This window comes from Dendronephthya gigantea, unplaced genomic scaffold (genome assembly GCF_004324835.1).
Source record: "Dendronephthya gigantea isolate DGI-Jeju-01 unplaced genomic scaffold, DenGig_1.0 000026F, whole genome shotgun sequence".
NCBI classification, from domain to species: Eukaryota; Metazoa; Cnidaria; class Anthozoa; order Malacalcyonacea; family Nephtheidae; genus Dendronephthya; species Dendronephthya gigantea.
In genome coordinates, this window is record NW_021163036.1 from 1,987,597 (window position 1) to 2,011,652 (window position 24,056).

Genomic DNA, 24,056 nt, shown 5'->3' on the forward strand with positions numbered 1-24,056 from the left:
GGTCAAAATAACGACACTGATCTGTGACGTGATTGGTCGAAGGGTTATTTCTTGACTTCCGGTTCGCAAAAAAAGCTTGTCCTGCCTAAATACTAAATACTTCCTGTAAAATTCCTCAAAATTTGCCCCGTTGTCAGAGTGTATAGTCGGGATTTTTCTCCTTATTTTTTTAACTCTAAACTATGTCTAGCGACGAAGAGAATCGTTTTGATAGAGGCGATGAGATACGAGAATATAATTCCGACAATGAGGAAACGTCAAACGTCGAAAATAGCCAAACATTAGATGATATATCGGGGCCATCGAATGACAATCAGAGTGCCAACGAACATGCTTCGGCCAGGTAAAGTTGCAAATTAAAGGTTCCAATTGTTCTAACTTTCAAATAGAAAGCTTATTAATGACGTGGGGGTTTAAATGCAAGGATGTTCGACAGTATTTTACTCGTATTTTTCCTGCATACTTCACTATTTTGGGCAATTTTATACACCGGTCTACGTGCATTACTTACATAATATTACTGTAAAGACTTATGTATATTGCTTAAGTTTATTACCGTGATATAGGGTCAAGATTAAATATAGAGATAGATAAAACGATAAACTGTGCGTTGTTTGTTGTATGATGAGATATATCGCAAATAAACCTGGATCCTTCAGAATTTCAGGGTCCTGAAGATCGATCTTTATTGTTTGAAACCTGCATAGTTTATATTTGATCAACGATCGAAATATGCTTGTTGAACCTTGCCTCCACGATGATAGACGATGAGAAGAATATTGATGTAGTGTTAGAACGAAACTTATCGCTTTTACAATCTAGTTTAATGCAATTCGGTATTAATAACTATTGACAGTTCTATGAAGAGCTGGGTATATTAGGTAACAAAGCTGATATTGCATTTCATCGTTCGTCTGTACTCTGTTCCTGATCGATTTCTGATCGATTTGTCCTCGTACAATGGTCTCTTTTGAGCCAGAATTGAAAAAATAATCCTCGTTTCTTTTGAGTTTTAGGTCGAAAGGTCGATTTTTGTAAGATACTATTCTGCAAATAATGGTTTCAACACGTAAGGGCTTGAAACCCAAAATATGCCCACACAAATATGTAAACACAGAGCGGCGAGTTAACATCTGCCTAAGTTAAGATGAAATATCGTGTTGTTCGTGGACTATACAGGAAGTCAATGTTTTTCAAATTTCATTATATTTCTGGCCAAGTTAGATATTGGAAGGCTTCTAAACAATAGTTATTTCTTTGTGCATTTGACTTGCAAATATTCGTTGAGTCAACCATGGGCACGTTATTAACTTGATGCGTTGAAAATTATAAAGGAATTTTAGCATGTGAACTTCAAACAATTGACCAGGGTTCATGAATATTTTAAAGTTCATCTGTCATAATTGGACAATGTATTTTAATATGGATTGCAGGGTTTATTTGCATTTTGCTAATGCCTTCTCAGACCTTGTGTTTGTGAACTTGAAATGAGGACGGATATCCGATATACGTCAACTTGCTTAGCAACCTGAGTTCATTGTCTAGTGATAGCTCGATAGCGATCTTACATCTGACCATAAATATCTTTCATATGACATATTTGACAAATGTCCAATGTATACTAAATAAAGTTGTTTTTGGAAAATAATTGAATTTGTATAATAATACACGCTATACTCATAATTGCATGTTTATATTATTTCCTTGTATTCAATATTAAATGTCTAAGAACATGTCTAGCAAATATGCAAAACGTTGAATTCCACCCCCTATTGAACCCCATCTATGACTGAGTTTGCCTCCCCCTAGTCAAAATCAACTTCTAGGCTCTTCCTTATCAACCGTACTCTCTCATAATCCTCTTTAGTCACCCATTTTTTATCCTTAATTCACCCTGTTTACTACAGCTTAGCTGCTCTAATCCCTCTTCATTAACTCTCCTACTAAGCCCCCTCTTGTAATCCTATTTCTCTGCATTCAGTACCTTCTGCTTCTTCTATAAAACTCCTAGTAATATTCATCCTTGTTTATTTAAAACTTGGCCATATCAAGAGCTCCTCCCTATTAATTATCACCTATCCTGTTTCTCACTTTGCTTGCCCCCTTTGCTGTTCTTTGGGATCTAACCTTACTGGAATAATAAGATGGTTGTTGCTATGTTTACATCTGATTTTCAGAAGCCAGACATTCAACTAATCTGTTTTTGTTATAAATAGCGATGAGCAACCGGGTAAGATCATGGAAGACGAGTTACCACATTCTGGCAACACAATATCCTTCAAAACAAAGTTTGAATCTCAAAAAAGCGATGAGGAAAGACGCGCAGAACGACGACGTGAGAGACGCCGCCGTCGAAAACTGACCGAAGAGGAGGATGGTCCTAGCGAGGGGACGGCAAAAACGACAGCCAATAAGTTTGAGAACGGAGAAATTGATGATGTGCATTTTCAGAAGACGGACACAAGTCATGATTCCATGGCACAATCGGGAACGGTCATGTCAACTACTGAAAAATTCAAATCGGGTAAATTTTAGTTCTTTAACAGTAATATTGTATGATACGGTCAGTTGATCAGTAGTTATATAATGATTAGTTTCACTGAGCCTCGTTCCCCTGGCTTACATTCGGGGGGAGTTCAGAATACCGAACTTTGGCATGTATAATTCGTGATTTGACTTCCTCTAAGGCAGAAAGTGTGAAGAGCTAAGTGCTCTTAACCATACAGGGCTCTCGGTTTATCCGTTTCCTATCCTTGACTGTGAAATGTCGAGTGCTTCAGAGTTCAGTGAACATATCATGCTGCCTCGCTCGCAACCAGTCCACTGCTCGCACTTCTTTCACCTGTCAGCTGTAGTTGTGTCAAGTTTCCTGCCCCAGCCATAAAGTGTTTGTTTAAGTCACTCTAGAAGCCATATGCTTTTCTGCAGGCAAATATCGCAGCGAGTCTGAAGATGAAAGCAAAACAAACAAAACTGAAGACGTTGAAGTTGTTGAATCGGGTACAGCAGCCGCTCGGAGGAAGGCGCTGGAGGATTACGCTGAGGAAACCAAGAACGGTCATACGAACAGTCCTAAAGTTCTAGAAGAAGATGCACCTGTCCTCAAACCTGGTCGAGCCGCCAACACACGCGCAAAACTTGAGAAGATGTCTTCCGAGGAGAAAGTACTAGAAAAGGAAGTCGATTTCAATACTCCTAAATCAGGAACAGCCTCTGCACGACGTGCTAGGTTTGAGGAGAGAGCAAGACAAGCATCTGTTGAGGAAGGTATGTCGGGGTTTGTACGGGGTTTGTTTAACACTGCGCTGGTTGAGAGGCGAACTAACCTTTCTTGCGTGTCCTGCTCTAGCTCCCAGGCAGACCGCGAGGACTGCAAGACGCAGTAAATGGCCTGAACCGAACACTAATTATCGTCAACGACGCGGGGAATTGAGAAAGAGCACGTCCACTGATGAAGAAGCCTGTAGCAGCGTTGAGAGAATGAATGCTAAGGTTAGTTTGAGTCCTGGCTTGTGTTGGAGTCATAACATTGTAGAATACTACCTATACTGGACCACCAAGTTTAAGATATCTTTCTCAGGTGGTTCAGACACAAACCACGACAGCTTATTGTAGAATACTACCTACACTGGACCACCACGTTTGAGATATCTTTTTAAGGTAGTTCAGATACAAACCAAGACAACTTATTGTAGAATATTACCTAAACTGGACCACCACGTTTGAGATATCTTTTTAAGGTAGTTCAGACACAAACCAAGACAGCTTATTGTAGAATACTACCTACACTAAACTAAACCATTATTAAGATATCTTTCTCAGGTAGTTCAGACACCAACAGCGACAGTTTATTGTCAAACACTTCCTACACGTTCGAAAAATAAATCCTTTTCCGGTGTGACGCATCCCACGAATTCATGGGAAGTAATTATTCTGATGGTATTTAAAACTACGTTTTAGAACATTGAAAAAAGTTTTGATAATGTGGACGGACATCATGAGAGGGAAGATGTAAGGTCGCCTAGTACCACAGAGGCTTCGAGTGATGAAGCCCCGAAATCGCCAGTGAAAACGTCCGAAATTCGGAACAAACTCGTGAAGATGTTATCAGGCAGCGAGGATGAGCGATCTGCGTCGCCACCTGCGGACCTCGGAAATGCTCGCCCAGTGGCCGGCACTGCCCGTAACCTGCGCGCACGATTCGAGGGGAACAAACAAACGGAAGAGTCGCATTTCCATTCGAAGAAGCCCAGTATAAACTCGCGCGCCGGCTACGCTTCCAGAGTACGGGAGAAGTTTGAAAGTGGTGAAGTTTCACACAGACGACCATCAACTGCAGAAGAAGACGACGACAGTGTCACGACTGACCCAGAGACGAGAAGACGACGAGCGTCGAGTACTCGAAGTGTTGAAGCAGAAACTAGCATGATGAGTCGCAGTGCCAAAGAGTTACGAAACCGCTTCGAAAATCCCTCTCAAAACACGCAAGTTGTAAAGCGCAATTTCGTTCTGGTGAGTTATAAGACTACGTGCTATATTCTTTGTCGATATTCCTTACAGTATAGGCTTGCTTTCCCTGTCAATACCATCTTTAATCATAATGTCACGTCGCTTGAAGTTTTTATAAGTAACGTGTGAATAATGAGTTAGGCAGTTAGCTATTAAACTTTCACGAAATGTCAAGTTATTCAATTATTTTTTTACGAAAGGCTGTAGGCTGTAACGAACTATACCTTTATTTGCCCTTCTTCTGTGGGGTTCGTGTTGGCTGATGATATAAACATATAAACAATTTGAAATATTCATATTTTATTGGGATATTTCGAGCCAAGATACCAAGCTAGATATTTCAATCGTAAATGTTTGGGTGCCCCGATCTTTAAGTCGTTTGTATGATAGGTCGAGATGATTTCCTCTTGAGGTGATGTCGCTTACTGCTTAAGCTGAACAAAAAAATCCAAACATAAACAAAGCCGACAGAACCCCATGTCGTTTGTACAAGATAGCCGATGCTCTCTGCCATTTTAACCTAACTGCAGGTCGAAATCCTCGATCGTTTAAGACTTAACTAAAGCCGAACTGTTGAGCGTATGTAAAAAAGCGAGATCGTTTAACGTGCGAGAAATTTTTGAACTCTTACGAATTCTTGCGATTGCTGATGTTTTGTCTAAGAGCAGTCATACGGAAACAGCATGTGGAATATTTTACTGTGTTCAATATATCTTGTATAAACGAGGAAATACAGAAACAATTGCTTTTATCTACAGAAGCCATTTAGAAATACTTATTTCAAGATATGTGGTTTGCTAATCCATATTGCATGAATTGTTGATACATCAAATCGATTCTGTTGTAGACAATTAGAAATTCAAATAGCACGAATTACATCATGACTGAAATTATCTCTAAAGCCTAAACGAAGTTTTGGAATAACCCGGCTGTTTTAGCTTTGAGTTTATCTTGCATAGTTTAGTGCTCTACAAATATTTATTAAAACGTTGCAATTATTACAAAATTTGTCGATAATTTGCTACATTTGACAACTTTGTTGTAACATTTTCACCTCAGTTTACTGCATTTTCACAGCTTTTCAATTTTTAAAGGTGTGCTGTTTTTACTCGGATTTTATGTTTCCTGATACGCTGGATTAGACTTCATTACAATCTTTTTTCTAGTCGTTTCTGAAGGTGCAATATTTACAGAAGACAAACAAAACCTGTTGCAATATTTCTAATATTCTACCGCTGTTTCACATTTTTACTCCCGCTAAACCGAAGTATTTCCTTGCGGGGTTTTAATATTCGAACATACTAATTCTTTCACTTTTTCCTCGCCGGTTAAATTTGTGTATCCTTAAAAACAATGTCGGCAGGGCAGTTGTGTATATTGAAGATAGATATCGCTCTTTATCATTTTTGCATGCACAGTAGAGCTAGTATTGAATTACAATGCATATGCATGATGCATCAACTCAGTTTGACAGATGAGTTCGTAATATTGATCAGCTGTTAACACAAATACATTCTGCACGCTAAGCGTCTCGTGTTCTAAATTATAGACTTGTTTTTCTTCGTTCTACATTTCCAATTAATAACTAAGGTACGATGCCGCTTGTAATGCCATTATGCGGTTGAAAAAATATTTAGTTTCTTAATTAAATGTCAATATTAAATGCGTCTCATGACCTTTTGAGAAAATTGTGAACTAATTTATGTCTAAAGGTTGCGTGGTCTTCTTCATAAAGGAATCAATCTTACATAGATTATTCTGTCGTCGAATTTTCGTCGGAATTCTGTTCAAAATGGTTGCAAAACTTGGTTTTAGTTAAAATAGAGGAAAAACTAGAAATTGTGGTCCTGTGTTTGAATGGTTGCAGGTTTTGTAACGTTTGTCGTTCTTCGTGAATGGGACAATAATGCACTTACATTGTTTGAAACAAAGAGTTTTGTTTGTCATATGTTTGTATATGATTCTTTGTTTCTCGACCTGACCAATACTTGAGGAAGATGTAATCTGTCGGGGAATCTTCCATCGGACCTTCCGTCATAAATCACGCACGTAGCTTCATTTGCACAAGCAAAAAGCGTAGGTTGTTGTTTTCTGACGGATACTCCACCTGTTTGACGCTTTGTAATTATCAAAAGACGATTTTGTCTATGATCAAAAGACGATTTTGCAATCTTTCTAAATCTTCCCGAGGATCTTCATAATCTGGTCTTTGGTGTAAATTGTTGTTGTATCTGGTGAAAACAACTTCGTTCGTAAAATGTTTACAGTATGTGCTATTAATATTTCGTAGTTAGATTGATGATGTCGTTTCATCTCGTATTCAGCTCGGAATTACAGCATTTAATGATCAATGTCTGTGGCATTGCGAATCCGATGGCCTGCTGTGTTTAAACTTCACTGGACAATTAATTGTGCGTCGCTTTTATAAAATCCTGTTCCCTTCGTTCATTGATAAAGGCGGAACAGCTGTTTAATCTAACAACGTTGATCTATTGCGACGTATACAGGAGACCCTTTCTAATTTAGCATTTTTCCCTAGTTTTTTTTCTCTATAATCTTTTGAAAACATACACACAGTCGTCAGCGATTGCATCATGTTTTCATAAAAAAGGCATTGGGTTGGCAAACGTCACAACAGCCATTAACTTTTAATTCAATTCAGTGTTTTGCTTTAGTGTGCAGCGTGTATTTTCAGAAAATGGTAAGGCCTAAGGGATCTCCTAAACTCACAATTCATGTCAATATCTTGCGTGATAACGTTGATGCGGTCCATACTGACTGACTGACTGACTGACTGACTGACTGGAACAAGCTACTTTCGTCTCTTGTTAATCAACAACTTTTCCCCTTGCAGCGTCCAAAAGCAAGTACGGCAAATATCACGGCAAAATTCAACAAGACAGCACCTGCTACCAACAAATGCACTGCTTGCAGCAAGACTGTCTACCCTATGGAGATGATCACTGCAGATGATAAGTCGTTCCATAAAAAGTGCTTTAAGTGCACTGAATGTAAAGCCACTCTGAGGTTGGTCTAATAACAAAAATAACTTTGTTTCCTGCTCATTCCTAAGTAGAGCCAGTCATAAAACTCGACACAAAACTAGTCCTAGTGTTTTGAGCAGAACAAGACTGCCATTACACTTATAACAAGATATACGAGATCATTCCTTTGAAACTATAATCGATCTTTTTAGGCTTGGCAACTACGCAGCCTTGCAAGGCCAGATATATTGCAAACCTCATTTTAAGCAGTTGTTTAAAGTGAAGGGGAATTATGATGAAGGATTTGGACGGCAGCAACACAAAAAACATTGGGAGGAAAAGACGAAGAATGAAAATGCATCTGAAGATCAGAAATCTGAAGAAAATCATGAGGTATGATTGTTGTCATAATATTTGCGTCAGCCTTATCTTAACAAGAACTATTTCGCTATTGTCATGATAAGAATTAAGAATATTGTTATCTATATGGCAATAATAGTCTGAGGAAAAATAATTCCTAAAATTTTCCTAATAGTTTGTCTGATTAAGATCGTTCTGAAAATCGATGAACTATATACTCAGATGATTTTTCTCTCAGATTTATTTCTTGCTTTAATTGTTCTTCAGCTAAATGTGCTTTCATTTTTGTAGGTTGACTCAAATGCGAATATCAAAGTGGATGCCGACGACACCCCTCATGAAAATGGTTACGATCACCCCCCGGAAGAGCATACTAATGGGTACGACTCAGCCGGTCACGAGGATGCTTTTATTAGCGATGATGCTCTTGATGACGGGATCACGACATAATTTCACGCGTGGAACAAGCGTGAAACACGCGAGCCTGGCTTAGCGGAACTTGAGGTGGCTCAATGAGGTTTCTTAAAAAAGAAATACGTACTATTCTTTCAGTATGCGTTAGGCGTATCTTTTTTGTCAACAAATAACTTACCAAAACTTACCTTTCTTAGTTTAGTTTAGCCAATTTTATATTTCAACAGATGTTAGTATAGAACTGGGAACCTGGGAACATCATTCAGCCACCTTAACAAAGCTATTGTCGCTTGCGAACACATTCGAGTTTCAATTATTCATGATATTTCCATTATATTTCATCAATGACATTTCATCCATTCTTTTCATGTATTTAATTTTAACATCAGAAATGACATCGAAAGTATTCTTTCTTCATTGTAGCTTGCATGAGTATAGTTTTACGTTCTAAAATACGAGAAATTGGTTTGAACTATCAAGGATTCTCTGGTATTAGAACAAGGAAAAGTGGCTTGTATACAATAATTTTTAATTAAAAAGAGAAGTTGATAGTGGTAACCACAGGTGTTGTTAAAGAATTTCTGTGTTTCACAGGTCAATACTTTGTTGTGAGTTGTGATTAAAAACTACTCATGCGCAGGACAAAACGCAACAATCGGTATCGACTTATTTCAAAATTAGATTAATCAATTGCTTTATTCATTTCAACACAGTAGAAACTGAGGGTATAATTGATGTTCGTATTTCTTTCGTAATATTCAATTGTAAATTATGTGTGATGTAAAAATAGATTATATGGTTAGGAATTTTATTAAAACTATTTTCAGTTGTAAATTATATTTTGCAAAAGAGCCTGAATTGAATATAATTATGTAAAATGTCTCAATATAGTCCAATAAAAATCCCAAAAGTTTTGTAGTTTCGCTGGAAGACTATAGTCAGATTTGCAGTAAATTGCAGATAAATAGCGGACGGTAAATTTCACGCCAAAAAAGTCGTTTCCTTTTTTCTCGCCGCAAAAGCTGACGCGCGCGCAAAATTCCAATTACATGACGCAATAATCACTGCGTCGTCTCTATGGTGACATTTCTTTATAGCATTCGTGCGCGAAATTTTCGAAAGTTTTTATCCTTGAGAAATTGCAAAGTTATTTTTGAGGATTCATCAAAATACAAATATTTTTTATCAAAACAGGATTGAATAATTCAAGATGTAAGTTTACGTCGAATGATTTCCTATGTTTTATTTTCGTCTTCAAATTTATCATCGTCTGCGAAAAAATCAATAGCCCAGTCATTTCACTCAATTTCTTTTTCAGGAGAGATAAATATATCTCTAGTGCTTCTGTCAAAAGCATTTCACGGATTCCAAAACTGGTGAGTAATTTAGAAAATTGTTTATCCTAAAATATCTTGCGAGACTAATTCATTGGTTCTTACAGGTGCCTGGTAATGACAGCAGAGTTGAGCGTCAAGATTACTCAAAAGCGAGAAAGTGAGTGCAGTTTCGTTGATGGATTACGTGAATTGCCTTTTCTCTTCCTTGTCTTTGCTTTCAATCCGTTTCGGATTACTGGACGGCTGATTGAGTTAAACTTTTGAATATTTTCTCTTGGTTATTCTAGCTTACGATCAAATCCTCGCAGTGCGTCGTCCTCGCATCCAATTCGCATCAACCGTGATTGTTTGAAAGTAATTCCTGGTACAAACGACCGAGTCGTTAAAAGGTATAAAATTCGACCGGCATGATTGAAGGGCTAGTTAAATATAAATACTGTGCGCAAACCCAGCAGACTTAATTGACTGCTTCATGCACCGTGCGTTAACATGGGGCTTGTCCGTTTAAATCATCAACAACGCTGATTTTTCTCTGGCATTTTAGAACTCGTCCATTCGTACGAAAAGGCGAAACCACTAAGAGTGGTAACACAACTTCACAAACATCGGCAATAAATCCCCGAGCACTGGTACCCTCGGCAATCAAATCCCAGTCATCAGTACCTGCCGCATTAAAGTCCCGGATCCCGTTAGCCCGCATCACCTCGCACAGTTGCGTAAAACCTCCGATATCAACAACCATCACTCAGGCATCCACTCGAGTCCTCCGCAGTCATGGTGTTTCAAAAACTTTGAGGTAAAATAATGAAATCTGTTGTTGATCCTCGACACAGACTGTCCGTACTCTAAGAACACAACTATAAATGAAACAATTCCATTTGGGTAACAGACAGTTTACCTTACTTCATTTAGCTCAAAAGCAGTTTCCTGTTCTGCGGCAAAAATATCCACCGCAAACAATTTGAATACAGCAACATCCAGTCGTATCCTTCGTAGTCATGTGTCGTCCACACGTGACGCAGCCACCGCATCCACGAGGTCCAAAATACCCAGATTTTCGTGGAACCTTCGGCGCAGTTCTTCTGTTTCCAAAGCAGAAAGTCTGAAGAAGAAGGATGGTGAGGAAATAGGGCCACTGGGAAAGCAGAATATTCCTAAAGAAGCTGAACACACCACGCTTGGAAAACGTTCAGCGTTGAGTGAAAAATCACTCCGTCCAGATATTAAGAACGACCAGAAGAAGCCAAAGAATGATCTGGAGGTTTGTTTATTTAAGTAATAAGACAAATATATTCTTAGCTTTAAACCTTTATTGACACAGGATGAAACCACTTCCCTCCAAGAAATAGCCTTATAAATATATTATTCCATTCCACTTAGACTCTATCATTCTATTCCAGTTAGACTCGCAATTCATTGCGCAGACGAGTTTAATGATACGAAACCGCGATCTAATTCAAAAAACTTGAATGGTTGCGCGGGTTTGAGAAGATTGGTATATTTTACCTATAGCCACTGATAGAATTAATAGATCATAATGGTTTATTTTTGAGTTTACTTTAGAATTTACTTCGGAAGTTAAGTTCTCTCATTGCATAAAAACATTCAGTTCAAATGTTGCGAGAAGCAATATGAGTTACCCAACCCTGCACGGTATGATAGCTTGTGTTCAATGAGAAATTCTAAAAACCACAGGTCAATGCGTTACGACCAGAAGAGCATCAAAGAAAGCTTGAAGCAAAGTTGACCGAACCACGCAAAGCAGTCGACCTCAAGTTGACAAAGTCCATTCCTGTGAACGCTGAAATCTCGACTGTTCCTCAAAACAAATCACTGTCCATCACTGGCTGTGAAGAATTCGTTGATGTTGCATCACATGAGAAATCACTGGTTACGTCTGAGCACGTTGTTGTCACAGGAGAGCCTTCGTTGGTTGAAGAACCAAGTGTCGAGACGTCTCACCAAGTTCCTGATAGTCTCGCACCAACCGTACCAGCAAAACCCCGCGATGAGAAAACACTGACTCCTGCAGATTCAGAAATAAAAATCCTCGATGAAGACATCGACACATCGCAACAAACACCAAGTCCTTCAGCCCAGGTTGATAAGGTTGTTGAGTTTAACTTGGTGGCTAAACCCCTTGTCCAGGAGCTCCATTTGGAGGGACAAACAGCCACTTTGGGAGAAGAAATTTCTGTAAAAGGTACAAGAGAAAATGAAAGTCCACTAAAAGAAAACAGTGCTTTCGTGAAACGGTCTGCAGAGGATGATGAAATCAACGGCTCTGTCAAACCACCGATTCCTGCCAAAGTCCAACACGTCTCAGATGAGATACCAGCTTTGACCGACATCCCGATTGTAACCGAGCAAACGTCGGAAGAAACGAGCGCGTCTGACAATATTTCTACAGTCGAGAAGGCAGTTGACTTGGAGATCGCTGTGAAACAAGATGAAGTGATTTCTGATGTACACAGCTCTCCTCAGGCGGAGACATTGTCTTTGCAGAAACCAAGCGAGTCTGGTTTTCGAGATGATACATCAGTGGTTCAGCCAACAACGCTCCAAGGTGTTGCAGAAGCGACGTCTGTGGTTAATACGTCAAAGCCTTGCACACTGACTGTGGCGGTAAAAGCCGACCGTTTTCCTGTTACAACACATACAGAAATATCAACTGTTCAAGATGAACTATCAACGGCCAGTAAAAAGCATTTTGATCGGGTTGGAGTATCTACATGCTATGGGCAACCCAACAAACAAACAACTGTTTTTCAAAATGAGAAGCTCCTTGTGGTTAAACCATTAACCACTATTGAGTGCGTGAAGGTCGACAAAGTAAAAATTGAGGAGAAAAGCTGCCTCAAATCTTCCAAACGACCAGCAAGTTTGACTCCCATCGACAACCATTGTATCCTCAAAAAACGACGAAATGCAAGCAGCGAGAATAGTAAAGATGAAACAAGTTGTTTTTCCTCGCCAGTCCAGTCTTGCTCGTCACAGACGATGGAGATTGGAAGTCCTATTACAGTCCCTTCGAATGTGTTCATGGATGTTGATCCAAGCGTCTGTAGCCTTCGAAACGTGTCCAATTTTGCATTTGAGCAAATCCCAGGGGCACTGAACACTCAGAGTGGGTTGAACGATGCCATGGAATTATCTGAGTCCAGTCAAACATTACCATTTGCATTTGGCAACATTCAAGAACAGACAAGACCTATGACGACTGGTTTTTCGTTTGCGACAAGCGACCAGCAAGCGAGGCAGAGTTTTGGTATCAATAAAGCTCAGAATGGTTTTGTTTTTCACAGCAATCCTGTGGTTGATGGGTTCCCTGGGCGTATATTGAACCAAGCTACCCAGGGCTTTCAACTGATAACGTTTGGTCGTGTGCAACCGCAACAGGACAACCATCCAATGCCTGGCCTGAACCAAACCAACTTATTCCAGATATTTGGCAATCCTCTGCAAACTCAACGCCCAACGTTGGTCAACTCAGATGGTAGCCACAGGAAGTTTATTTTCACAAAAGGTCACCGTCGACGAAACAACGTTCATTTTCACCCGAACCAAACAAACAATCAAAATACACCTCCGGTGTTTGCGAGTGGTTTTCAAACCGGACTTAACTTCGGTATGGTAGTTCAAAGCCCAACACCAATGGAATCCGAAGATGTTAATTCCTGCAGTGGAAATGGCAGTCAACGGTTTGACGTACAGCAGAATCATCAATTCATCTGTGGTTCTTCACAGGAAATATCGGGACAGAATATTAATGACCATTCCATGGAGGATATTGTGCAGTCACCACCACTGATGGTATGCGATAGTTCATTACCACAACCTCGCTCTACTGTCTCTTGCTTTGAAATATCACAGCAAACTATGGCAGGGGTTGAACGTAGGCTGAGTTTACCAGCGATGACGATGACCACTCAAGTTGTCGTACCAACAACGCCGTTTTTACTGCAACCAGCTCGACTACAGCTGCCGTCAGCAGGTGCAAAGAGCTCGGCGAACTCTGTATGGGAACACAGATCTAAGCTGGATGAACAACTAAGTACCTCAAGTGATGGAGATCAAGGAAATGATGGGATGACACTAAGGATGGATTCATCAGCATTATCCCTGGATTCCAGTAATTCGAGTCTCAACGACTGTCGAAGTGATATTGTTGATGATTTAACAGAAAGCGTTAGCAACTGTAGTTTAGAAGATAGCTGCACAACAATGGACGATATTGGGAGATTGATTGAAATGTTCAAAACACTTAGCATTGATGACACAGGCATTAAACACTGATTTTGAGGATTGTTGGAATGGAACATGATTGCAATAAGCATGCACAAATTATTTATTTTCTTGTAATATTTATATTTTAATGTACATTATATACGCTAATAAATTTTTAAATGATTTGCCTTGTTCTTTTCTTTTCTTTATTGGACCAATAAATTGATATTTTTTTCAGGTAGTTCAGCCACAAACTACGACAGCTTATTTATTCTAGAATACTACCCTACATTGGACCACCACGTTTGAGATATCTTTCTCCGGTAGTTCAGACACAAACCACGACAGTTTATTGTAGAATACTACCTACACTGGGCCACCACGTTTGAGATATCTTTCTCAGGTAGTTCAGACACAAACCACGACAGTTTATTGTAGAATACTACCTACACTGGGCCACCACGTTTGAGATATCTTTTTCAGGTAGTTCAGACACAAACCACGGCAGCTAATTGTAGAATACTTCCAACACTGGGCAACGTTTGAAAAAAAATCTATTCTTTTTACACGTAGTGACTACAAAGTTATGTTAGAATTTTACACAGAAGCGACAGACAGTGATACATATTGACTACAATCCCACAATGTCCTGGGTGTTTGTTAACTTTAATTGTCAAGCATTTCTTCAACAAGCAATCCTTCGTTATCTATCCTTTATTGTGGTCTTCACGAACCAGACTTTGTCTTGGAGTAAAACATCTCCAGTGGTTTGTTTACTTTCCAGTACTAAAGAAAAACAAAGCCATTGACAGTCATGTGAATTATCAGTTAAACTAATTCTTTCACTGGTCAAAGTCAAGTGAAGGAGCAATGAGATTGACTGGAATGAGGGTCCATTACCTTTTCATTGACGTTGTCCAGACTCATGCTACCCGGGAGCTCCTAAATCAGAGCAAAAGGAAAGTTTTAAAATCTTGGAAGTTCCAGTAAGAATAATCTAAATTAACTTATTTAGACGATTCTTAGCTTCATTTCATAATTCCTACCGTAAATTGTCCAGGTGTTGTTGCTATGAATATCGTGTAGGCTGGTTCTTCGTTTTCTTCCACATCTATCAGAAGATAACAACGATATTCTTGCTATCGTAACCTCAACAACACGGCGCTGGCAAAGTACAACTAAAAACTTACCTTTTCCACCGGATTTTAAGTTCAGTCTTATTGATAAATATCTTGAAAGATGATCAACTAAAAATTGTTATACGAAAGATACATGAAGATATCTTTAAAACAGATACAGTACAACAACACGTCCAGGTATTGAATACATTTTAATAAACCATCGGTTCTGCAACTGTTCTTTCTAGAAATCCAGTAAGGATCATCGCTTTTTTATCCAGTTATGTCAATCCTTAACCGTGCATAACTCTATTTATAACTGGAAACGATCATAAGATAAGAGTTTAGTCTGTACCAGTTGCAATTGCGGTTGTTTTAATATATCTCGTCTGTTCTCGTATGGTCTCCGCGTCATGATCCTTCGGGTGAGGTTTGAAAACAAGTTCAATTTCCTGAGAATATCATTGAAAAATTACATTAATCACTTGTCTAATCATTTTGTTAAAACTTAGGTACAAAGTGTTGCCAAATCATTACGTTGTTAGTGTCTCCCGCTTCGTTATCAGTCAGAGCGACAGATTCCACAACATCTTAAAAGAATAAAAGAAACGTAAGATATAAGATCGCGGTCACAATCCACCAGGATTGACCCTAGGTTGGTATTTTACTTTAGCTGTATATGAAAAACTGCTTCATTCGTGAGCGCTGGGTGATTGCAAGTTAATGGATGGTAAAAATTCAGACCACAGCCTTCTGGTTGCCCTCTGCAACACAAACTGAACAACTCACTCTCGCCTTCATCAGATTCATCTCCCGTTTTTTGTCTTTTTACTTTCGGATTGAGACCAGGTGTGCTTTCTCTTGATGTTGATGCAATAGGCGAGGGTGTATTCCCTGATGTCTGACCTGCTTCTACAGGGAGATAATTCACAATCATTGATGGTAATGCATGGACAGCAGGATGTCAGGTTGTCTGTTTTGAAAGCATACCTGCCACTGTTTGTTCCTCATTTGATAGCTTACGCTGAAACAGTACAAAATATATCAGTTCTAGCACATTGTTTTAACTTTAAATCTTCAAATGCTGTGACCACCATCTTGTGATATTTCTGACTGCAAATGAAGTATATACAACCAGTAAATTTAATTAAACTCACCACTCTTTGAGCTCTGTTGAGCGCTTGCAGCTTCAGACCTTCTTCAATGCTGCTTGTTAATGCTTGTTGGTTATGATGTTTGCTCAGCTTCTGAAGAACTTTTTCCTTTGTAAAACAACAAGGCAATCAGAATAGAAAGTTGTGCAAATGAAGCGCAATTACTTCTTCTATATTCTGATGAAATTAAAAACACAATACAGAGAGAAATGAAGTGAAATATTTCCAACCTGGTGCGCCTCATATTCTTCACGATCTGGGTAGATCTATTAAAAGAAGATTAATAATTGCACAGTTGATACTGGCTAAACTGCATTGAGATACCATCTAACCATGAAGCAACAAACCTTGGCAATCAAAGCATCAAAATTTGGGTCAGGTCTTAGAGATCTTTTTGAAACCAGCTTTTTGCGGCATGTTGGACACTCTTTGTTCCTAGAAGAAGCATTTGATTCACTTGTATATAACTATGCATGGTATAATTACGAACGATTCATGCCTTTAGGCATTAGGATACCAAGGAAAATAACAAAGATCAGTTGGATTAAATTCTTACCCACTTCTAAGTGCTGTTATAATGCAATCCTGACAAAACCTGTGCAGACACTAAATTGATGGATTATATCTCTGGTTAAGCAGGTCAATAGGTGCAAGGTTGTTTGATAATAACAAACAGTGCATTGTTTAACTTGCCTCTTTCGTCGTCATTGTGTTTTTCAACATATCCAAACAGATCGGACACATGAGCTCACTGTGGAGGCTTCTGGGAGAAATTGTGATTTCTGTGTCATCAGTGATTGCCTCCTGTGGGGTTCTATGCAGCTCATACAGGCTTAAATCTGAACATAAATTCCCATTTAACGAGTCTTATGGTCTCATATTGACACATTGACTGCATGGCAGTATATTCATTCATGTTATTGTAAGATGTATTAGCCCCTAATGGAAGCTTACAGGTTGAGAAAGGAGACAGTGCAAGCTGCCAGTTTTTCCAACCCACAAACTGTCAGCATACTATAAAATGAACATACTTTTTGTATCAAAAAGACATATATACTAATTACTAAAATATTAGCTATCACTATGATGTAATTAAATCATATCAGATCTAGCTTTATCATAGTTATATTTTCAAGAAATCTTAAAACAGGAAACTCAAGCAGGCCAAACATGATCAATTTCTAAGTATTTTCCAAGAGATCCCAGTATTACAGTAATAGGAAAAACACAATTCAAAGATCGCTTTCGAACCTACCCCAGGATTTGGGCTGAACGAGCTGTTGACTGCTTGTTTGCGAAGCCATAGTCTTTCTTTTTTATAAAATAAACCAGTAAAGCTGAAACCTTAGCAATCGTCACTATTTTCTGTGCTTTTTCCAAAGCTTTTTTCAGAACAACAAAAACGAAATTTTGCAAAATTGCAGACTAGTGCTCAGGCCTAAATTAACACGGCCGAAAAAAATCGTTTGGTTGAAAAATTTGTCCAAATACTTTTGTTGATATTTTATTCATTTTCGTAGGAAATACATCTTCCTAACCATTTTAAATGCTTTTCTCTGGTTTTTGGGGGAAATTTAAAGGAATTAAAGCGATTTTTAACAGATTATTTTATTAGAGTTTAGTAACTGAGCTGCGATGCGGATACTTGATGTAATATTTTGTGTAAACGTAAACACAACGTTAAAGATGTAATCATTGTAATGTCGTTTTCTCTACGCAAATAAAGTGTTAAATTGATGGAAAATTATGATATAGTCAGTACTATTGGAAGAGGTGGCTCGGGAAAAGTGTTTTTAGTGCGAAGCAAGAAAGATCAGAGGTAAATTTAATGGAATTTTGCAGATAGACTCTGTGCATTCAGCATTCTCATGCAGTCATTCAGTGGTGTATAAACAGTTGTAGTATTGTATTCAAATACAACCAAAGTAGATATTTGTACTTGTACTACACGTAGGTTACAGTATGCTGTGCTTGATTATGTTTTATTTATGTTTTTAATGTTAAATATAAAGGATATTTGCCTGATTTCATTGCAATATACAGCAACAAATTTTTGTTACATTTTATATGAAATTTGCAACATATTTATACACCTGGCTCACTGGCAACCCTATTTATATTTTAGGCAGTATGCATTGAAACAAATCATTTTGAATAAATCCAACACGAGAGAATCTGTTCTCAAAGAAGCAAGGTAAAGGACTTGCAACCATCTGGCTTTAAAAATAACCCTTATGATTTTTCTTACATATATGTCTGTCATGATTGTATATGTCATTTAAATTAAAATCTTCATAATTACTGCACAGCTTTTTGATAAATCTTCTAGGATTCTGTCAAAGTTGAAACATCCACATATCGTCACATGTAACAATTTCTTTTTTGATGATCTTGAAGAACATTTATATATTGTTCAGGTAACGCATTATTTTAAACCTAATATACGCTGCATTTTTGTATGTTTTGTAAAACAATTTTTAGAGTTTTAATTATTTGTCATGATTTTTTAGGATTACTGTGATGGCGGAAATTTGCAGGACAAGATTTTTGAAATGAAAGAGGTTGGTTTAATCAATCAGTTGATACAATTTTGGTATATGATATGCTTTATGTTTTAAAAATCTTTACTCTAGCTGGCATGCATGCAAACTTAATTGCCAGACTGAGTATATGCAAGTTGAAATAATGGAAATATTAGATGATTTTCATCCTGTTTTAGAAAAATGTGAATATAAAAGAAGACCAACTTATGCAGGTGAATGAGCAATTTTCTGGAACATTCAGCTTTATTTGATAATTCATGTACATAGCATTTCAGTAATGCATCTGTTAGCTCTAACTAAATTAACTGTTTTGCTTTATAACACAGTGGTTTGTTCAAGTGACAATGGCAGTACAGCATATCCATGCAAACAAAATTTTACACAGGTAACATACATCGATCATTGCTATTACTGCATGGGCAAGTACGGACATACTTACAAATAAGAACACTCTACTTACTGTGTTGAATAAGGTCAGCTTCTTTTCATACCCTAGGGACTTGAAGACACAGAATATCTTTTTAACAAAACGAGGTCTCATCAAAATAGGTTTGTATTTTTTTGAGATTTCTCTAGGTATACAAGTTTTATGTTCTGTTATGTGTAAACGTGTTTTTTCCAACTTATTCCAGGTGATTTTGGAATAGCCAAAGTTATGGAGAACACTTTAGACATGGCAGAAACATGTTGTGGTACACCCTGTTACCTCAGTCCAGAATTATGCCAAGACGTACCTTATACATCCAAAGCTGATATCTGGGTGAGTTTGTATCAAACTACTGCCAAATTTCATCTATTTCTGATGCCCAGTATTATGATTAAATTGTGTTACAAGTATATAATCATATAGTCACTCACGAAGGAGAGCTGTCTAGATTGAGTTGATGAACTTATTATTTACAGTCAGATTTAAGCACATATCCTGTTTTCCTTTGTTATACAGGCCCTTGGCTGTTTGTTGTATGAGCTATGTTCTTTACGGCCAGCGTTTAGTGCTGGGAACATCGTCAGCCTGTTTTACAAAATTGTGAGCGGGAATGTGGAGGTAAGAAAGATTAAGAATGAGATTTACAGAACCACTAACAGCATGCATGAAACTAAATGATCATAATCTCTGTTGTGTTTAGCCAATACCCTCAGTGTACAGTCAAGATATTACAAATCTTATATCTCAAATTATGTCAAAGAATCCGGAGGACAGACCAAGGTATGAGACAATATTATTTTTATTTTAAAGCCACTGCTTTGGAACATTTTGTCAACATTAGTTTTGTATCATCACTATATAGCGCTGGTGCAATACTGAATATACCTTTTGTAAAAGATCATCTGGCATTTTTTATTGAGGGAAAGAAGACTTTAAAAGAACAACAGTTACGGTATGGTTTATAACTACCATATTCGATCCTTATGTTACTAAGACAACAAGTTCCAATCTTTGTTGTTTAGACCTATTGAAGACACTCGCTCTAAATCACCCAACGGTCAGGCATGTTCAGCAAGATTGTCTAAATCCCCTTGCCCCGAGGGAGAACCAAGTTTTTCTGAATATCCCGATGACTTTGAGGCATCTTCTTCCGACGACAATGCGGAGTATTCCGATGATTTTGACGAAGTGGATGGAGAAGAGTCTTTGAAAGAACCAATAGCGGCCAAGTCTGGTGTCACGAGCTTTGGTAAAGTTGGTGTGAATGTTGAGAGTTACTCAGATGATGAGTTCGAGCAAGATTCTGACTGTGAGGTATGTCCTTAGAGTAATCACGGATAATCATGTTAACGGATGGTATTGATCGCCGATGGTAATAGTAATCATCAATGATAATAAGAATGATAGAATAATGTGGCATAATGATGAATAAAATATACGATATTATTATTTATTGTCATTTATAGTCATCATTGCAAGATATTCTCGCCTCAGCAAAAGCAGCTCAAGATATTGAAGGTGCGTGTATTATAACAAACCATTTCCCAATATTTGCAAGTCATCTGTATAGTTGTATATTTTTTATTGTAACTTCCCTTAGTTCTTGAAGAGACAGTGGAAGACAATCAGAGGCCAGCGTCATCTTGTCGAGACTTGATAAAAGAGTAAGCCAAAGTCTTTTTTTATGATTCACTCTTGTTCATTTCAATGAACTGTTTCTTCTTCATCAAACAGAGAATGTATTAATGTTCTTGGAGAAAAAGGATTCTACAAAGTAAAAGAATTTTGTCAGAATAAAGGAATAACAAACATTGAAGACCATCCAGGGTAAGCAAGTGTCATCATCACCTTAACCAAATGATTATCATAAATATTAAATACTATTTTTTCCAGGCAAGAATTTGAAAAGATAAGTGATTCAGATCGCATGGAGAGTTGCTTTCTTGTTAATGAACTATTCATGCTTGATAAATCCTGTCCTGATAATTAATTTCATTAATCAAATCTAATTTATTTCACTAAGTCACTAACAAAAGTTCAGATCTGGCAGAAAGAAGACCCATAACTATATGTAGAATATACACTACTAGTTCTGTATGTATTTCTTTTTTATGGAGATTGCCGCAGGGAAAATAATATAAATATGTAATAACTGTAATTTTTGTAGTTTAATGTAAATATAGTATATAGTTTATAATATAGTTTGTACTTTTCAACATAATATTTGTACATACGAAGTTGTGTAAAGTGTTTCGAAAATGTATAGTTCCAAATTTTGATATAATAACTTGCGCACTACAGAATCGTGTGTCTATAGTGTTGTGAAGCTTTCATGGAAAATTCTGATGACAAGCAAAACGTTATCAGTCTCACAGGCTTAACTCATGTTACTTTAGCACTTCTTTTGAGTGCAATGTGTGAAATACGGAATATAGTAGTCAATATACCTCGCATATATTGCGCGTCAGATGTTGATTACTTGACGATTACTCGACCCAGTCTGAGCGCGTTATAATTCAATATGGCGGACACTGTGCAGGTCTGGAACTCTGAATTTAGCTGGTAAAGTTTGAAATGGCAGGATTTGGCTGTTAGCAATCAATAAAATGATAGCTTTGGAAGATGTAACAAAGAATTTGCCGTCTCTACAGTTCGATTCAGCTCTTCCAGATGACGAGAGGTGAGATTGTCCAGAACTTTCGATCGTTTATATATTAAAAAACTGAAAGAATTTCACTCATATACGAAATATTTATGTTCCAGGAGAGCTTTAATTCAACTTCGTACAAAGAGTTTGGTATCGATTTCTACAGCATGTGCACAATCGTAAGTTCACTGAGATCTTTTGTGTTTTTTAACACTTTTTTTAATACTATTTTAGTTTGTATTTTATGTTTTATATTTAGGATTTATTTTGTGTCTATACTAAATAAAGTCAATGAAGTGATTTTGAAAAAAACAAGGGTAAGCTGGGCCATGATTAGTGCTTGAAATAAGCTTTTTTTACCCTTGGTTCTTTGAATATATGGTTTAATATTTTTTAACTTTTTCACCAGTCTCTAAATAACAACAGTTGCATAACGTCTGTCTTCAGTGGTTTGAAGATTGGCATTATTGGTTGTGGTAGACTTGGGAGGGAGTTAGCATCGGTTCTTCTGAATCTAGGTTAGTTCAAGAACCTGTCCTAGCATTAGGATCCTAAGAAAGGTCATTCTAATCTTTTTTTTTAATATTGGATGTTTATTCCTAGCAACTGCAAGGTAACCTTCTTTGTCTGTTTTTAATGAATAATCATTTATTATAGGTGTTGTTAAGGCAAGCCATTTATACATTTCTACAAGATGTCCTGAAAATTTGGAGGAATTTCAAGACAAAGGCACTTTCTGTTGCTTCGATAATTCCTTGGTATTGAATATTTCATTATGCCTTTATCCTGTGAATGATCAAAATTAATTTAATAAAAATCTCATTTGGCATCCAGAACTTACCTTATTATAAATTAGGTTGGTCGAACTGTCGATATTCTCTTCTTATGTTGTCTGCCATCGCAATTCACTACAGTTTCCAAGGTAAATGCAAATGCTCTAATTTCTTTGAGAAGTTATACTTCGTTTTACTGTTATTTTACTACTTTACTGCAGCCTAGTTTAAGAAAGAAATACCTATGTAGTTTCACTGTTAATTTTTTTTTAAAACATCCTCTAGGATTTGCGTAGTAATCTTAATGGCGTGGTGTTCTCCTTTGTGTCTGGATTACCTCTGGCAAGAATAAGTCAGTTGCTGGACTACCAAAATATCATCAGCCCAACTCTTGTATCCTGCGTTATAAGATAGTGACATGACGTACCTAGAATATATCCACTTGTATAAGTATTTTTATGACTCATTTGCAATGATTTCTTTGACAAAACAATTTGCAGACATTCAAGTCAAATATTGCTGAGATATTCGAAGATTCAAATCCATGGAAATTCGGCATAGATGTAAGTACAATGATTGATTGACGTCACAGATTGTGATGAGTGTTATTAGCTCAGTTTATGCTCAATGTCAACCATCAAATCCCTTCAGATAATGGAGATCCTGGCAGATCAAAACTGTATCATTCATACTTCCCCTTCATACACTGGTGAAGGTAGGCAATTTAGAATTGTCAGTTTTGAAACAAGTGCATCAGTCCTGTTTGAAAAGACCTTGATGGAATTTTCTATCAGATGCTTTGCTTGAAATGGATGTGAACCTGTTGGAAAATATTATCTTTGCTGTGTTGAATGAGTGTACCAGACATGGTATTGGGTGTCAAGAAGCAGTGAGGTTTGTCACATTCTTTATCTCTTTCAATTTAACTTTGTCATTTCGTGTAAAAACCTTCTGTTATTTGTATAGGTTGTGTAATTCAATCCTATTTGCTCTCACACCAGAGCATCCATCCTATTTTGTTTTAAATGATATTTTGAGAGTGAAGGACAGTAAAGAGAACACTGGAACTAAAGATATGACAGAGTATGTTAATATAATGCATTTGAGTAACTTTCTTGACATTATTAAATAGTTAAAAACATACAGAAAAAGATTACATGTATCACCAAACATAAAAATCTCTATATTTTATGCAAGTCTAGTCTTCCCTTAGACAAGAACAAGCTGTGGTGGAAATATGTACAGCAGAACCTATTATTTACCAGATTTAAACTTATTTTGCTCTAGTTTTTTACCGATTTTTGATCTGGTAAAAATGAAATCAGAGGAAACGTCTGTATTGCCATTGGGAAAGAGAATCGTTGAAGATGAATCATTAAGAACCGCATTTGCTGACGTTTATCAAAACGTTTTTCAGAAGTGCGTTTCAGTTTAGTTTCTTATGATATAAAGTTCTTTCCTGTGACTGTGTAGAAAAAACTTGTAAAATAGTTTGTGATGTTTTCTTAAAGTTCAGAGAAGGTTTTATAGACGAGTTTTTGTCAGAAACATCAGAGTTAATGA

The 24,056-nt window shown here is 37.4% G+C and overlaps 5 protein-coding genes across 5 annotated transcripts; 4 read left to right on the top strand and 1 right to left on the bottom strand.

Moving 5' to 3' along the window:
• The first annotated feature begins 126 nt into the window (after positions 1 to 126).
• On the top strand, positions 127 to 9,119 carry LOC114523079 (LIM domain and actin-binding protein 1-like). The gene is made up of 8 exons (XM_028543909.1): positions 127 to 343; positions 2,217 to 2,524; positions 2,929 to 3,267; positions 3,350 to 3,492; positions 3,961 to 4,512; positions 7,364 to 7,536; positions 7,706 to 7,886; positions 8,145 to 9,119. Exons 1-8 carry the CDS (start codon positions 183 to 185, stop codon positions 8,301 to 8,303), a joined length of 2,016 nt encoding a protein of 671 aa, XP_028399710.1. The 5' UTR covers positions 127 to 182; the 3' UTR covers positions 8,304 to 9,119.
• LOC114523260 lies at positions 9,039 to 13,900 on the top strand. Its single transcript, XM_028544126.1, has 7 exons — positions 9,039 to 9,065; positions 9,159 to 9,241; positions 9,687 to 9,761; positions 9,892 to 9,993; positions 10,149 to 10,400; positions 10,517 to 10,865; positions 11,300 to 13,900. The coding sequence occupies exons 1-7, from the start codon at positions 9,039 to 9,041 to the stop codon at positions 13,898 to 13,900; spliced, it is 3,489 nt and encodes a 1,162-aa protein (XP_028399927.1).
• A 493-nt stretch (positions 13,901 to 14,393) lies between these two features.
• On the bottom strand, positions 14,394 to 17,516 carry LOC114523098 (E3 ubiquitin-protein ligase RING2-like). The gene is made up of 14 exons (XM_028543937.1): positions 17,359 to 17,516; positions 16,797 to 16,942; positions 16,660 to 16,709; positions 16,451 to 16,538; positions 16,334 to 16,369; positions 16,107 to 16,211; positions 15,940 to 15,973; positions 15,739 to 15,861; positions 15,487 to 15,539; positions 15,305 to 15,401; positions 15,022 to 15,078; positions 14,878 to 14,942; positions 14,732 to 14,773; positions 14,394 to 14,617 (listed from the first exon to the last, which is right to left on the bottom strand). Exons 1-14 carry the CDS (start codon positions 17,405 to 17,407, stop codon positions 14,558 to 14,560), a joined length of 1,005 nt encoding a protein of 334 aa, XP_028399738.1. The 5' UTR covers positions 17,408 to 17,516; the 3' UTR covers positions 14,394 to 14,557.
• Positions 17,517 to 17,749: 233 nt separating this feature from the next.
• On the top strand, positions 17,750 to 21,151 carry LOC114523123 (serine/threonine-protein kinase Nek1-like). The gene is made up of 16 exons (XM_028543971.1): positions 17,750 to 17,922; positions 18,229 to 18,297; positions 18,433 to 18,520; positions 18,614 to 18,664; positions 18,823 to 18,858; positions 18,973 to 19,031; positions 19,143 to 19,195; positions 19,279 to 19,406; positions 19,590 to 19,691; positions 19,774 to 19,853; positions 19,936 to 20,025; positions 20,096 to 20,387; positions 20,540 to 20,591; positions 20,674 to 20,737; positions 20,808 to 20,900; positions 20,967 to 21,151. The coding sequence occupies exons 1-16, from the start codon at positions 17,840 to 17,842 to the stop codon at positions 21,061 to 21,063; spliced, it is 1,437 nt and encodes a 478-aa protein (XP_028399772.1). The 5' UTR covers positions 17,750 to 17,839; the 3' UTR covers positions 21,064 to 21,151.
• Positions 21,152 to 21,578: 427 nt separating this feature from the next.
• Positions 21,579 to 23,957, top strand: LOC114523153 (NADP-dependent oxidoreductase domain-containing protein 1-like). Its single transcript, XM_028544013.1, has 12 exons — positions 21,579 to 21,753; positions 21,837 to 21,899; positions 21,980 to 22,037; positions 22,130 to 22,238; positions 22,378 to 22,478; positions 22,577 to 22,642; positions 22,779 to 22,886; positions 22,994 to 23,056; positions 23,145 to 23,208; positions 23,288 to 23,387; positions 23,460 to 23,576; positions 23,781 to 23,957. The coding sequence occupies exons 1-12, from the start codon at positions 21,680 to 21,682 to the stop codon at positions 23,926 to 23,928; spliced, it is 1,071 nt and encodes a 356-aa protein (XP_028399814.1). The 5' UTR covers positions 21,579 to 21,679; the 3' UTR covers positions 23,929 to 23,957.
• The last annotated feature ends 99 nt before the right edge of the window (positions 23,958 to 24,056 follow it).